The 15,637-nt window shown below is 46.5% G+C and overlaps 1 protein-coding gene and 1 long non-coding RNA gene across 2 annotated transcripts; one reads left to right on the forward strand and one right to left on the reverse strand.

Moving 5' to 3' along the window:
• Positions 1-312: 312 nt before the first annotated feature.
• LOC139835331 (uncharacterized) lies at positions 313-1,304 on the reverse strand. The gene is made up of 3 exons (XR_011751131.1): positions 1,162-1,304; positions 1,012-1,064; positions 313-617 (listed from the first exon to the last, which is right to left on the reverse strand). It is a non-coding gene; the product is annotated as an uncharacterized lncRNA (long non-coding RNA).
• A 4,206-nt stretch (positions 1,305-5,510) lies between these two features.
• LOC127324385 (uncharacterized) lies at positions 5,511-6,524 on the forward strand. Its single transcript, XM_051352235.2, has 2 exons — positions 5,511-5,679; positions 5,768-6,524. The coding sequence occupies exons 1-2, from the start codon at positions 5,620-5,622 to the stop codon at positions 6,311-6,313; spliced, it is 606 nt and encodes a 201-aa protein (XP_051208195.1). The 5' UTR covers positions 5,511-5,619; the 3' UTR covers positions 6,314-6,524.
• Positions 6,525-15,637: the final 9,113 nt, after the last annotated feature.

The raw sequence follows: 15,637 nt of genomic DNA on the forward strand, positions 1-15,637 counted from the left end.
GCAACGCTGCTGGAAAATCTAGGTAAATGAGCAAACGGTTAGGACAACAAGGTGATGCAACGATCGAGAATTCAGACATATCTGGGCAACAATTCTCTTTTCTTGCACTGCCGATTGAGAATTCAGTCAGATATATCAGGGCAGATTGTTGCCGCTATCGCAGAGGCCGTTACAACAGCCGTGCAGAAATTGGAATGTGGGTCATGACAAGAAGAAAGGAGCCACCCACGTTTAGTACGCCAGCCCAGAACGATCTATGCGAGCCAGACAAATCTTCGGAGCTGGTTGGTTCAGAGATGTGCCTTCCGGGAATGGTTTGCTAAACTGTTTTATTCGAATTCTCAGATACATCATGACGCGCCTCAAATACTACTAGTACTTGGTACATTACCATACCGATCGGTTAACTGTCTCTCAGATTACACAAACCAATGCCTTCAGACTTCAGTAGCAGAGTCCAAGAAAACTGACTCTATGTGTATGCAAGGTGGAGGTGATTATTTAGCTAGCTAGTGACCGTTCCCGGGCTTCCTGTGGGGGTCGTGTTTGGAATTGGCTGCTCCGTAGTCGTAGTCAAGAACCTCTGTCAGAAGCCTCGTGCTGTGACGGCTCTGCACCTGGAGAGGGTGAAAGTGAGAGTCTGAATTACTAGACAAACAGATAACTATATTGAGCCGAATGCACTTTTGTCAGTTTGATCTGGGACTATCCAAAGCCACAAAAAACTGCAATGTACTACTACCATTCCATGTCAATCACCTACCGACCTAGCTAGTGCTCGCATTTCGTTGTCACTAATGCGTGAAAATAATGCAACATGCTGTTGTTAAAAGATGCAACAGGGCGGAGAAAGCATCACCGCCTCTGTCATTAATTCCTTTCTCTATCAGATGGACCAAGTAAAGCTCTTGCTATATAACAAAAAATACTTTTCGTAGATGAACATGTATGGCTAACCTAACCCCAAGTCAGCCCATTCTTTTCAGATTTACACAGTACATAAGCGCATACCTTTATCACTTTTGAGGTATCTCTATCATGGCTTTCTACCGTTGAAGCTTCTCCTGCGTTGGAATCAGACAGACGAAGCAAGGCTTCATTTGCACGGGGTGAACTGATTAAAAAACTGAATACAGAAAAAGGAAAGAAATGGTGGTGTACCTAGAGTTGCAGTGATTAATAGGGCCATCAGAAAGATGGCAGTAAAGATGTGATTGAGTCTTGGCATGGTAATTTCGGTGGTATGAATTAATTATCTACTTATCGTATCCCCTTCGTGGTAGATGATCCTGGAGCCTGGTGATGAGCGATGATCCATGAGCGATGTCTGCATTGCCCTTCTTATATACGGGCAGGCTGATGGCCTGATGGGGCAGAATATGCAGCTGTCAAAGGTCAAGTGGCGGCCACTTTGCTGATATGGTGTTGGTGTAGGCGATCAATGATTTCTTCCACACGACATTGATGAAATCAGTTCAGAACAATGTCATCTACTACAGTGTTTAACTGGCCTGCAGAATTCGAAGCTTACATCATCAGTACTCCTTCCGTTCCATAATTTTTGTTGCAGATTTAGGTGTATGTATTCATCATAGAATATGTCTAAGTATAATTAAATTTGGGACGAAGTACTATAAAAATAGAAGAAGCACAAACCATTGTGCATGCTACAGCACTAATAATCAAGCTGCACGGATACATGTAGGTGTTGAAATTCAGTTAACCTGATGACCAGTTGCCAAAGTGGAGCAGTGGAACAGGCGCAACAAAGCCAGCAGTCCGTCATCCGTGCGAGCGCACTATGGCACGATCGAGCGTGAAGCCTGCGGAGATGTGGCCACGTATGTGATATCATGTCGACGCGTCCACACCCTAGCTTGTACTACGCGGATATGGATATGGTCTACGGATATGGTGCATGGTCCTGCTACAGTGCTGCGTGCGTACACAGGCACTCACGCTGCGTGCTGCCAATACATGTGTGCGAGAGGAGTGCCACCATGACCCAAGTTGCATGTGCGATCAATGATGTCCGCTCACTTCAGTGGTAGCAACCAACTTTACCACTCACCGCTGCTGGCCGTTCCGGATACCTTCTACACTTTTCTTACAACATCTTCATAGGCGTATTCTAAATAGACGCTGCAAGTAGCGTCGGTGCAGCATTACTGAAGACGCCGGTAATACCTCCTTAAATATAGGGCGATGTTTCCTACACCAGTGGCCCCAATAGCTTAGCTCTAATAGAAATTTTGGCCCGAAACAAATTGAAACTCACAGATAAGAATTGAAATGCAAGTCAAGTTTTTGGAATACCAATTTAAAGTCTAGTTCGGCTAACACATCCGGCTATCAGTTCATCACCATAGTCCCGTTACCGAAAAATAACTTACTCTTCATGGCCAAATAGATCAAAAGAATGGTGTGACGTTGCTGGCACCTCCATCACATCCGGCTCGTCAATCACCGTTGGCTCCTCCACCACTGACGGCGCTGCCGCCGCTGCTAACGTCGCTTGGGTAGCTAGCACCTTCCCAATGGCTCCATGTCCGACAAGTCCGCCATCAAGATCTTTGCTTCTTGCTTCATCTTGGCCAATGCAATGTGTAATGCTTCATTCATGGCATTCATCATGCCGGCTTGGGATTCCATCTTGGCAGCTTCCACCTTCTCACTTTGAAGCCCCCGTTTCATATCTTGCTTGTCTAACATGGCCCTCCACTCTACCTGGCCATGGGTAGCATGGCTCGAGGCTTAGTCCAAAATTACCGGGCATGGGCCTAAAATGTTGGCCAGATGGCCGGGCTAGGCCTTGGTAGCCCGGAAACGCAAAATAGGGAAACGGCCCGGCCCATGGTCCATCGATTCAACGGACTTTTGGGATTTTTATGCTGAGCCGGGCCGTGCCTAGGCCTAGTTTTTAACCGTCTGGCTTTTTCCTGCCCGACATGGCCCGAAGGATGACCAGGTATGCCCTCCACATAGCAGCACCCCTTTCATCCCTATCTTTGTTGTTGGAGGAGAAAGATGAAACCATCTTCTCAATGGTGGCATAAAAGCCAGCCAATGAGGATGCCCCATTCCTCTCGACCTTGCCCTTCTTATTGCTGATTGGCGACCGACCGAGGCTGCCGAGGAAGGGAGTGTTCCATTTCCTCATTGTCGGTTCCTTTGAGAGTGAGGCAGACCTTGTCCCATTTCTTCACACCTTGGAGCTTCTTGAAACAATGCTTTTGTCCTCGTTTTCATCCTTGTACGCGACAAGCACGTCGTACATCTCGCAAATAAGATGGCAATGCATCAATACGGGAATACCGAATTGACATCTGCACAAGATGAGAGAGACAGTTACCCAACCCTACAACTTTTCCCCAATTTTCACCCCTCCCGCCCACCGCTTCATTCTCCCACCATTGTTTTTGGGCCACACCGGCACCCTAAATAGTAACCCCAACATTTTATGGACCCGTAGGAAAAATCCGACGTGGCGTAGAGCGTCGATGCGCCTGCTTCCCATCCCAATCATAGGGGTCGGCGCGAGTGGCAAAATTTCTATTGGGATCGGAAATGAGCCAGCTACATTTGGGGAGTCAGCGGCATGGCCCAAAAACAACGGCTGGACCCCCATACGACTATTGGGGTCACAATTTGGGGCGCCGGTGGAGATGCTTTTATCAGCGAAATTTATTAGTCAACTTTTCATCAAATTTCTTTTTTATTGGGGTGGGGGGAGGAGTGGGACATATTTCCTTTATTGACTCAGTAAAGGAAATACAAAATATACTTACCTGCACACACATGGTATACTTATTTGGTTTTGGATGAAAAACAACACTAAACAGACACCGCAAAAGGGTAGGTCCGTAAATATTTTTGGGGTGAACCCTATTTCCCCGTGGAACCACTATATATACGAGTTCTGAGGGTCAAATATGGTATCCCGCGTCAGACTTTCACTATCCCTTCCGCTACCGCACATCGCTGCCAGATCCGTGTGCGCGAAGGTTCGATCTACCTACACACACAATCTAGGGCTCTAATTCCGCATGTCGCCGCCGTGGCGTCTCACTGCTTGGTGGCGAATCTTTGTTGGCGAGGTGCGCTGCGAAGACCTCTTCGGAAAGGCCGCTCTGCATCTCCGGGAAAATGTGTCGCTGCAGAGCTCTCCCGGTGCTATCATGTGTCTCCCTCGTACGCACGACAATGAGACATGAATCTCGAGCGCCACCTCACACGGTCCAACTTCGGCGCCGTGCATGTAGCTTCTGCCACCACTCGTGCTCGACTCCTCCGACTACGATATCGACATTGCGCTCTCCGAAGCGGAGCGTGAGCTCCGTCGCTTTTGTTTGCCTCGCGGACTTCTGTTTGCCACAGTTGTCTCCAACGTGTGGGCCACATGTCGGGGAGGAGCAGAGGCATCTTGCCTAGGCGAAGTGCCAGGGCTCCGACACCGCCTGCTACGCCAAAGACTCTGAGTTAAGCCATCGGCGCTGCGAGGACCACCCCTAAGTATCGGTGATGTATCCCGGGCTAGCTAATTAGGGTATAGGAACTAGCTATAGAAAGGTCCGGTCCCCGTTTGGGATTCAGAAATGCATGTAAATTGGTAATGATCTATAAATAGCTAGTTTGAAAATCTGGCGCCAATGTTTTTTTCTTGTAAATTTATAGTTCGTATTTGCAGTGTATGATCTGCGAGAGCAAATTTCAGACCGCGTTGTTCGCAGTTTACCGTGAAGAGCTTTTGCTATTTTACAGAATGCTCTATCAATTTGGCCCATATGTCACCCTCGCGAGATTGCGGGCCACCGATGTGGAGTAAGACCCATTTCAGTTGGCCCAAGCGAAGATAACCAATGCGGCCCGGCTAATCCGATGCATCAGCCTTTCATTAGGAAAAACATATTTTGCCTTGTTCTATGTGTTCGTCCTTGTTGCTACTACTTGTGGAAATTTGTGACAGAGTTCTTAAACAAATCGTGTGGCCACGGTGGTTTCCTTTTGCGGTAAGCGAAGCCTCCATAACACGTGTACCCGCAGCTGGCAGCTCGCAAGAACAAGCAAACAATCACATGCCAATGAACCGAGTGTGCGCGAGAGGAACACGTCGATGTATCAGAGTCAGAGGTAGCGGCGCACATGGCGGCGCCGGCGCCCATGCTCCACCGCACCGCCACCAAGTGTAAGATGCTTGTACTGCTCACCAGCCGGCCGCCCGTCCTCTGCCACGCCACGGCAGCCTGCAGCGGCGAGGCGTGTACATGTCGGATCGCACTCGATCTCTTTGGAGTTGTTTATTCCAGCTTCTTCACTCTCATGGCTCTTGTCTTCGCTTGGCATGGGCTCTCGGTCGAATCGCTTCCATCTACATGGCAGAGCTTCGCGAAGGTACTACAGGGGAGGGGTAACGCGTGTCCTCTCTACGTGGCGGGCATGTAGGAGCACCGCCTCGACGTGTCATTGAGGTACCCCGTAGCTGCCGCCTATAAAGAGACATCTTTTCCAAGCAGCTTTCCACATCAAGCCGATCCATTTCAATAGCAAAAAGTGAGATTTCCACCTTCAGAGTCAAGATCAGTTTGTGTTTGTTTGAGCCAAGTTCGTGAGAGAGAAGAGATGGCCTCCAACCAGAACCAGGCGAGCTACACCGCCGGCGAGACCAAGGGCCGCACCGAGGTAACCGTGGTTCCCTTATCACTTCGCAGTGTTGCATGCGTGTTGCTCTGGCGGTTTAGCTGAAGTTGATGTTTTATGTTTTCTGCAGGAGAAGACCGGGCAGATGATGGGCGCCACCAAGGACAAGGCGGGGCACGCCACGGAGGCCACCAAGCAGAAGACCGGCGAGACCACCGAGGCCGCCAAGCAGAAGGCCGGCCAGACCACCGAGGCCGCCAAGCAGAAGGCCGGCGAGGCCAAGGACAAGACGGCGCAGACCGCGCAGGCGGCCAAGGACAAGACGGCGCAGACCGCGCAGGCCGCCAAGGACAAGACCGTGGAGAGCAAGGACCAGACCGGCAGCTACCTCGGCGAGAAGACGGAGGTGGCCAAGCAGAAGGCCGCGGAGGCCACCGAGGCCGCCAAGCAGAAGGCGTCCGAGACGGCGCAGTACACGCAGGAGTCCGCCGTCGCCGCCAAGGACAAGACCGGCGGCGTGCTGCAGCAGGCCGGGGAGACCGTCAAGAACGTCGTGGTCGGCGCCAAGGACGCCGTCGCCAACACGCTGGGGATGGGCGGGGACGACACCACCAACACCGCCGGCAAGAACCATACCGCCGGCACCACCACCGGGAACGTCACCAGGGATCACTAGATGTGGCCGTTCACTTAGTTTACTTTCCTTTTAGTGGGGCTTTACCTATGTGTTGATCTTTCCACTTCCACATTTCCGCACGCCCACTCATTTAGTTTGTAAGTTCGTCTTTGATGTCCTCGTGTCCGGGTTTGTAATGAGTCCGTGTACTTGGGTGTAAATGGATGACGACGACAGTCAGAGCTGGAAATAAAAGTTCCATGTGATAAAATCTTGCTTTCGTGATGTAAGCAGTAGCATCCATCCACAATCTGCTGCTCGATCGGTATTGATCTTGTTTTCGTCCTGTATAAGCAGTAACATCCATCCACAATCCAATGTTCTGAACTGGCTTCACTTTCTGAACGAGATTCTTTACTGAGATTCAGATCTTTTATTCAACTAGAACCTGAATCCGATGGGCCGATCGATCAGACTAAATCGTGACCACCAGGAATTCTGAAATATTTTTTTTTTTTTTTTTTTTTTTTTGAACAGGGGTAGGTTCACAAGAGACCTACACGAAGCTTGGTCGTCCCTATCCCCCGCTACAGTAGGGTTAGGCGATTTCTTGAAACCTCCCGGAAACCCACCTCGCTCGCCGTCGGGTCGGTCGATTCCTCCCCCTCCGGCGGCCGCTCCGGCGGCGGGAGGGTGGGGGATCGTCGATCTGCGGCTTGTATATAGTGTAGGGTCTCTAGGTTGCTGGTCGGCGGCGCTCAGGAGGTGGTGGTGTGGCCGATGCGGCGTTTTGGTGGTGGAGCTCTTCCCCTCCGGCGACGGCTCTCTTCGGGGTGCTGTGGTCGAGCTCTCCACGTGCTCGAGCTTGGGGGTCTCTGGATCCGTCGAGTTCGGCTCCCCTTCTCCGGCGATGGCGTGGCGGCTGCGCTGGATCTTGAAGAATAAGGAGGAGATGTTGAGTGGCTTCGCGGTGGTGATGGAAGGCCATGGGGTAGGCTCTTCGGAGCCGGCGTCCGGCGACTTCCCGTCTGCGGAAGGGGTGCTCCTGGTCCAAGCCATCGAGAGGAGCAACGGCGGCGGCGCGCCGCCGGCGGCTTCCTGGTCTTCGTCATCGTCATCGGGGTTCAGCGGTTCGTGGTCCTGGGGACCTGTGTGTAATCTCAATCTTGTACTGGACCTTTCTGTAAGATCGAAGCTATAATATCATCTCCTTTTTACCGCAAAAAAAAAAAAGGTTCACAAGAGACCTAGAAGCTTCATTTCATCATCAGCGGTGGAGTACAACTTACATCAAGGACCAAGAGAAAATGAAAAGTTACAACCAAGTCCAAGTTCTTTGCACAAAGGACCCTAAAATAAAACTGCAAAACGCAATCGAGTCCTGCTCCTTCTCCACCTAGCTGAAGCATTCCGACGCAGCCAACCGAGACATCGCCGGGGACAAAGCCACTTGGGATGAGACGGCGGGAGTACGCTGCACCGGTGCAGAGGGGCCTCCGCAATGGCATACCAGCCTGGAGGTTGAGAAACGCCATCAGCCGTCGGCCGGAGGACACCGTAGCCGACGATTGAGGTGGGAGTGGCCGCCCTTCAGCCATATGAGACGACAGCAAAACCATGGCTGTCGTGCATGAACTCCCGGGAGTAGCTTCCGAACTCCCCTGCCGCAGATCCGCCCGATAGTGGAGCATAGCCTGCAGAACACCCTTCCCAAGATCACCATGATTAGAGAGAGGATTCTTCAGGCCACCTCCAGCCGCATCAGATCTGCAGAGATAAAGGCTTTTTATTTGCAGAGGTTGCCGCCGCCTCCAAACCATCACCTCCGGCCCAGACCACCTGAGCACCGTGACAACGAAGAAGAACTGCGGCAAGCTCCAGATCCAGCCCACGGGACATGGAGCAAGCCTCACGGCATGAAGCCACTTCACAGCATCAAGCCACAGACCGGCATCTCGCCAAATCCATCTACTACTACTACTATAGGAACTGGAATTCTGAAATACAGTCAAGCCAAGCCAGCTACGACTCAAAGAGCAGCCAAATTTAGCATAGAGATGGTCCTTCATTTCTAACTAGCTAGGAGCTGTTTTGGTATGACAGCCATCAACAGCCCACTGCAACGAGCAGGACACGGAGATCGTCCTCTCGCCTCCTTCTACGGCTCGCTAGAACTGGATATGGATACTCGTAATGATAGTGTGATGCAGCCGAAAGTAAGGCGAGTACTATATTTTCTTCAATAAAGACGTGAGTACTATATGGGTATGGACGCTCGTAATGAGAGTGATGCAGACGAAAGTCAAGCAAATGTACATGGAAGTTCAACTGAGCACTGTTAGCGATGATGCTACATAGGTCGTGTGCGATTACTTTTCGGGAGGAAGCATGGACATTGATTTTGAGGCAGCAACGTCAGCCTTCAAGGCGCCCGTCCCATGAGGGTGATGGAACTGCCAAGGTGGGCTAACAAAATGCAGCATTTGGGGGACAATCAATTCTGCAAAAGCACATGTAACTTTCATCTTTGATATTAAATTCTCTAAGATTACTTCTGGTGATCTCAGTGCAATATTTAATATGTCTAATATCGGAGACGCTTGGGAGGGCTTTGGCTGATGCGGAATGATGATCTACAAATAACTATACATAGCTCTAGTTTTTTATGTTATCCTACCCACTAATGTACATAGTACTAGTAATTATAATTTGGATTAGTTTATATCTATTGTTGACCAGTATCACCATCAAACTAGTAGTATATGAGACTATCCACAATAAATATATTGTAGGTAATATCATGCATCTCATGCATTCAAAAGGCTAAGGTGGAAGTGCATTTAAAGATGAGAGGGATGATTGTAGTATCATATGTAGATACTACCTCCGTCCCAAGGAATAAGGCGCACGCGTATTCCAATGTAAATTTTGACCATAAAAATTGAGCAACAAAATCTTGATTATATTATATGCAATTAGTATCGTTGGATTAGTATTGAAAAACACTTTCTAATGACGTTAATTCATACAAACAATCTTTATAAATTTAAAGTAATTCTTAGTCAAACGAAAAGCACGTAAAACGAGGGCGCCTTATTCCTTGAATCGGAGGTATCATATCACGTAGTACTAGAAAACTTAATGTCAAATACATCTTTTACATAGATTTGCATTGAGATTCTACAAATCAATTAATATAAGAAAAAACTATAATACTAGTACATGATACTATGCATTGTGGATATAGTAACATATAGTAGTACCATACTCATGATACTTCTATATGATACTATATATTATGACTAGTTTGAGATGAAGTGGCTGCTTTTGTATATGATAATGCTAATATCTCTTTTCTATGTATATGGATATCAATGAGTTATTGTATGATATGGACAAGAGCTCCATTAATATTAATTATGCTAACATGTGTACTTTGCTCTCTTTTGTGAAAATTGTGGCATATTTGATCTAGAGTAATAAGTACTTCTCATCTAAACCTACCTTTGAAAGACTGGATAGATGCTTGGTTAATGCTGGGTGTTGTGATGTTTATCTCATTTCAAATGTCTACGATATGCATTGTATTCACACTATTAATAATCATGTTGCCATTTTGCTTTCAATGAAGGCTGGTTAAGAAAATCAAAATATATGTCAAATTTAAAAATTGGTGGCTAAAAGAACATGATTTACCTAACCATGTAAAAACTATCTAGATTGTCTCAAACAATAAATCTTTCTCAAATAGGATTAACCATCTTGTAGGTCTGCTAAAGGTATGGTGCAAAAAATATGCCCCTTTCAGTGGAACCTAGAAAAATCTTGAAGACCAGATAAAAGAAATTCAAATCAATACAACCTTTTGACAAGCAAGATCTGTTGGGGTTCGTAGTAGAAAACAAAATATTCTAACTAGCGTACTTCCATTGTCTAGATCTATCTAAGAGTAATGCTGTAACGACAATGGTTTTAGTGATGTACCCTCGTAGACCGAAAGCGGATAAGGTTCCGCTAGAACGTGGTTGATGTTGTCATACTCGTCGTTGACCTCAGGGTCGACTTCAATCCTTGTCGCACGACGTCAAGTGTCGCACTACCTCCCGGTCCCCGATCTAGCAGAGATTCAGAAGTACATCTTCTGGATCCGAATGCTAGCAGGGCTCACGCATACTAGGTTCAGTTGACTCCCTTCGTGCACAGCTCTTCAAGGAATCACACTCGGGAGAGAAAACTAGAGGGAGAGAAGCACCCTCGGGGGAGGGGGGGCTTGGGAATTGTGTTGTGTACGTCTTCTCCTCCCTCCACGTGTCCACTATATATAGGGGAAAATGAAGGGGAAAGGGTTGTGGCTAGGTAAGGTGGGACAAAAGGGAGGGGGTTGGTGCAGCTGGCCACCTTGGCCCGCGCGCCCCTTTCCTTGGCCCGGTCAGGCCCCTTTCTTGGCCCATGGGGTGGCCGGCCACCCACCTTAATGGCGAGCTTCCCTTTTGGGAGGGGGCCATTTAGGGTGGGAAATATTTTATTATTAATTAAGTCAATATATTTAATATCAATTCACTTAATTAACACATATTGCATATTATTTAATTACCGTTGATCCGAGGCACCTCTCGAAACATTTCGAACACCTTTCAGATACTCCCGAAACCATTCCGGTTCTCCCTTATCTATTCTCCAATGAATCCAAAATTATCTCAAGTGTCATTGAACCCTTAAGCGTGTTACCCCACGGTTCGAGAACAACATAGATATGATCGATAAACCTCTCTGATAAACGGTCACCAGGGGGACCAGGATGTCCATAATGATCCTTGTGTATTCTACGAAGATATGATCGTCGTTTGAACCATTGCGCTGAACCCTATTCTCTTTGTTACTTCGATACTGATATTTTTCTGAGATATGATCGTCAGTATCATCATACCTCGTTCGATCTCGTTACCGACAAGTCCATTCAACTTGTTCCCGTGATATTCCATCCTCATGACCTAGTCATACGCTGCGCCACTTCGTGGATGTAATCTCACTGACTGGGCCCAGAGTATCTATCCGTCACACGGAAAAATACCCGAGAGAACCTTTATGATCACCTTATTAAGGAGTGACGGTTGATGCAATCAAGGCAGCTTCCGGTGATAGCGATTATATATGATCTCACGGTCTAGTGGTTAGGTCACTACGCTTCCATAGGTATCACAACATTAAACTTTGTGACTCGATCGTGTTGCAATACATATATATTGGGAATGTCCATCATATCATTCACCCAATCATATGATCTCATTGTCAATTGACATAAATGTGCATGATGGGAAAGCCTCGATCATCGAATGACCACAATAAGGTAGTTTGCATATATGCTCACTAGGGACCCTGGTTTGTTTACAATACCACACGTGTACCAATGTTTTGGATTAATACAACTATAGCATGGCACGAAACTATTATGAACTTTTGAGATACAATAATAAATACTTCTTATTATTTGTCTCAAGGGCACAATCTCCAACAGTCTCCCACTTACACTAGAGTACAAATAATCCAGTTGCATTTGTTTACTAATCATAACACCAAATAGTTATGCATGTGCTATTGATCATGCTTGCTCGTGGAATAGCTTGTTAACAACCCGAATCGTTCAGATCTGTATGTTCGTTGTAAATCATTAATGTCACCTTGTTTGACATTACTATATCATCAAAATGATAATTTTACAATTATATGTTTGCCAACAAAGTGAGACTTTTCTTCCTGTGTACACAATGATGTTTTGTTTGGTCAAAACAGGCTTTCACTTACCTTGTCATGGATGCTAAAATGCAGCACGCTAGCACTGACGCAAATAGGTTTCGCAATCAACAAGATCAAGCAAACCCAAATAATTTAACAATAAATTGTCTAGTTATTATTACAACACAAGCAAATATTACAATAAATACAACAATTTTTCACCAACAGATACAACAATTTTTTCATCACCACTAGAACAAATTGTTTTCCAACAAATGAACAAATATGCAAATAAAATAGGCACTATTGTTGGCTAACCATTTCCACCACTCCTTGATGAGATCTTTTTGAAGCTCATCATGCACATCATTGGACCGAATGGCATTATATGATGTAATGAAATGCGACACTCTATGTTCTCTTCTATGCACTTGCAGATGAACCCTCATTAAGTTAAAAAAGGAGTAGTCCACATCTTTGCCACGATATTCCTCTGTGATTATGTTATGCATGATGAAACGAACGGTAATGATGTACCAAAGGCAATATTGGTACCAAAATATAGCCGGTCCTCTCACGGTAGGAAATTGGGCATGCTAAATCCCAAATGCTCTCTCTATATTTTTCCTAGCCGCCGTTTGTGCATTGTGAAATTGAGTTTGTTTCTTACCTTTGGGTTTGACCACCAGCTTCACAATTTTTTTCCATCTTGCATAGATGCCGCCAGTAAGATAGTTTACATAGTCGTACTTGTGGCCATTTTCCTCAAAATATACTTGTGGCCTTTCACGCAATGCAATCCTATTCATAAGTGGTGACCGTTGAACAACATTGATGTCATTGCACGACCATGCATTCCAAATAATGCATGCCAAATCCAAGTCTCGTATCCACGGCTTCAAGGATGATAGTGATATCCTTCTTGTACCCTTTGAATTGTCCATACGAAGCTGCTAGACAATCGTTCCAACTCCAGTGCATACAATCAATGGAGCCAATCATTTCTGGAAACCGATCGGCCTTGTTCTCCTCCAAAATCATATCTGTGTCTTTAGTTGTGCCAAACACTCACACAATTGAAACGAAAAATCGCTTGACACACTCGATGGCTTGATTCTCACTCATGGCCAAATGATCGTCAACTATATCCGTTGGTATACCTGACAAGGGATTAACTTATCAATGCCTACAGATTGTAGACTAGGGTTTTAGTCGGAAGTAGAGGGCAAGTAGATCTCGAAGATTTCAGCCGAAAAGTGCTCGACGATGTGAAAACTAGGGTTGCGTGAAACAATGAATCGATGCTTTCTTTGTCCCTCGACCCCCCCCCCCCCATATATATGAGGCGGAGCCGAGGGATTCATAATACACAAGTTACAGAGTCCGGGAGGGTTTCCAACCCATCCTGCAAGATTACAAGTAGTATTTCCTAATACAACTCTAACTTTCCTTAATAATATCTAGAACTTCCGATTCTTCTTATTCTTCGAGTCGTGTGCCTTCAGTAAACCCCGGGTACCATCTTAGGCAGACCCATTAGGGATGCCTATGTCAATACCGTATGCCAACATACACAATGTAGCGAAAACCTTTTGGTAGGTGCTATTCCGAAGTTCTCTGGCGGTATTTCTCCTTTGCTAAAAAAACTGATCAAACTTGGTCACTTTTGTGGCAATGGGCTAGATTAAGTTGATGCTCATCCGAAAATTCCGACGGAAGTAGTGCTCGGGAAATGTTGGATTTTCATTGAAATACATCCGTATCAACCTATTGTGGCATTTGATTCTTTCCCTCCAGAACTTACGTCTACCAAAAACCGAGCCACCTCGCTTTGGTTGCATGCCAAGCCAATAGCATCAACAAGTTCTCTTATTCCTCAATATCAACTTCATCTTCGGATGAATCGTAGGAACTCTACAAAGAAAACACGTAAAAATTAAACTCACTTCATGTACCTTGGGAAAAAATAGCGCGGTGGAGGCATAGATATACCTTTCGGCGATTTCGCCGAGCACCTTGCACGCGCCATGTTGTGTTGCTGCTTGAGGAGGACATGGTGACCGTGGAGGCAGCGCGGCGGCACCGAGTTGAGTGACGCACGGCGGCGGCAGCTCGTTAGACGCGCTCGGGATAAAGAATTACGGCCGCAGCTCGCTCGTGGCGACCTCGGGAAAAATTTATCGAGGCACTGTGCCTGGGTATCTACTGCAGGAGCGCGAAGAGAAGCGCCACCGGAGATGAATCGGTGTCGCGACGGAATCAGAGTGCTGAAATGGGGAAGGAGAGACGCGGACGCAGTTAGGTGTTCAAGCGCGAGCCGCAGCGATAGCGCGCCGTCGATCGGGAGCGTTATTTTTGGGACGTTGGAGGGCCAAAAATGCCGTGTACGGAAAAAGATTTAGAGCGCGCATAACTTCAGCGCGTCGGACGCAAATCAGCCGCGCGTTGTGTATAACAACAGTTTTTTTAGCGCAGGCGCGATATAGCGCCTCTGTTGGAGATGCTCTTACTATAGTGATGCACCATAAGGAGGCTCAGATTTTTGCTCCACACCCCCCGTGGATCACCTTTTTGGATTTGAAAAAATGATGGAAATTTCAAAAAAATCCTTCGAGATTACCACGTGTTATGTGTTCTAGTTGTCAGAAAAATTAAGAAACATGAATTTTAATATACTATGCAAAATGGTGTCATATTTCGGTAAAACGACTTTTCTGGTTGCATACGATCTCAGAGAAAATGTTTTTAATATGAAAATGTATCTAAAAAAAATTACATCCAAATTCAAATGCCCATGGCCGTCTACCAATTTTTTAGATTTCTCAAAGTAAAAAATAAAATAGGAGCTTTCTGAGAATTAAGATTTTGATGAACTTTTTAAATTTATTTACCATCGGCGCACCACCGTATATTTGCGCCGGTGGTAATCTACGCTATATATTGAAAATCAGCCGGGGACACCACCCTCTTACCTCTTACCTCTTCATTCTTTTTCTCTTCCTCCTCCTCCTTTTCCTCTCCTCTTCCTCTTTCACTTTCTCCTCCTCTTTGCCTTCTTCCGCCTATTTCCTCTCCCTCCCTCCGGCCACCACCTTCTCAAGATACTTCATCTTCCTATTCCCTCGGGTGACCACATCCTCGACCTACCTCCGGCCATGGATTCCTCTGGTGACCACCTCCTCGACCTTCCTCTAACTAGCTACCCTCTCAACCCTCTCATGAGAGCTATACTCCCTTTAGCGAGAGCTACTCCATGAACACAAAGAAGACCAAGGTGGCGACCACGACCATGGACACGGTGGAGCATCTCCACGGCGATTAACATATCTCGATCTCGATTTAGATCTAGACCGATTTTTTTTTGAATTGTGGAAAATATTACCACCAGCGCATCTAGCTGGTGCGTTGTCAGTATTTTTGCTATCACCGATGCACAAGGATGGTGCACCGGCAACCAGATTTTTTTGGTGCGCTGGCAATAAGGCTTTTCCTAGTAGTGTTGAAAGTCATGAATCACGGGCTCATTCTTATGATGCTTGGAGAATTGTAGATCAACCAAACCATTTCTTACACGCTATTCTCAAATAAAAAATACTTTCCAAACTCCTTCATTTGGTGCCCAAATTCAAATGTACCTCAGTCGGCCTTCTG

This window comes from Lolium perenne, chromosome 1, assembly GCF_019359855.2.
Source record: "Lolium perenne isolate Kyuss_39 chromosome 1, Kyuss_2.0, whole genome shotgun sequence".
Classification (NCBI taxonomy): domain Eukaryota; kingdom Viridiplantae; phylum Streptophyta; class Magnoliopsida; order Poales; family Poaceae; genus Lolium; species Lolium perenne.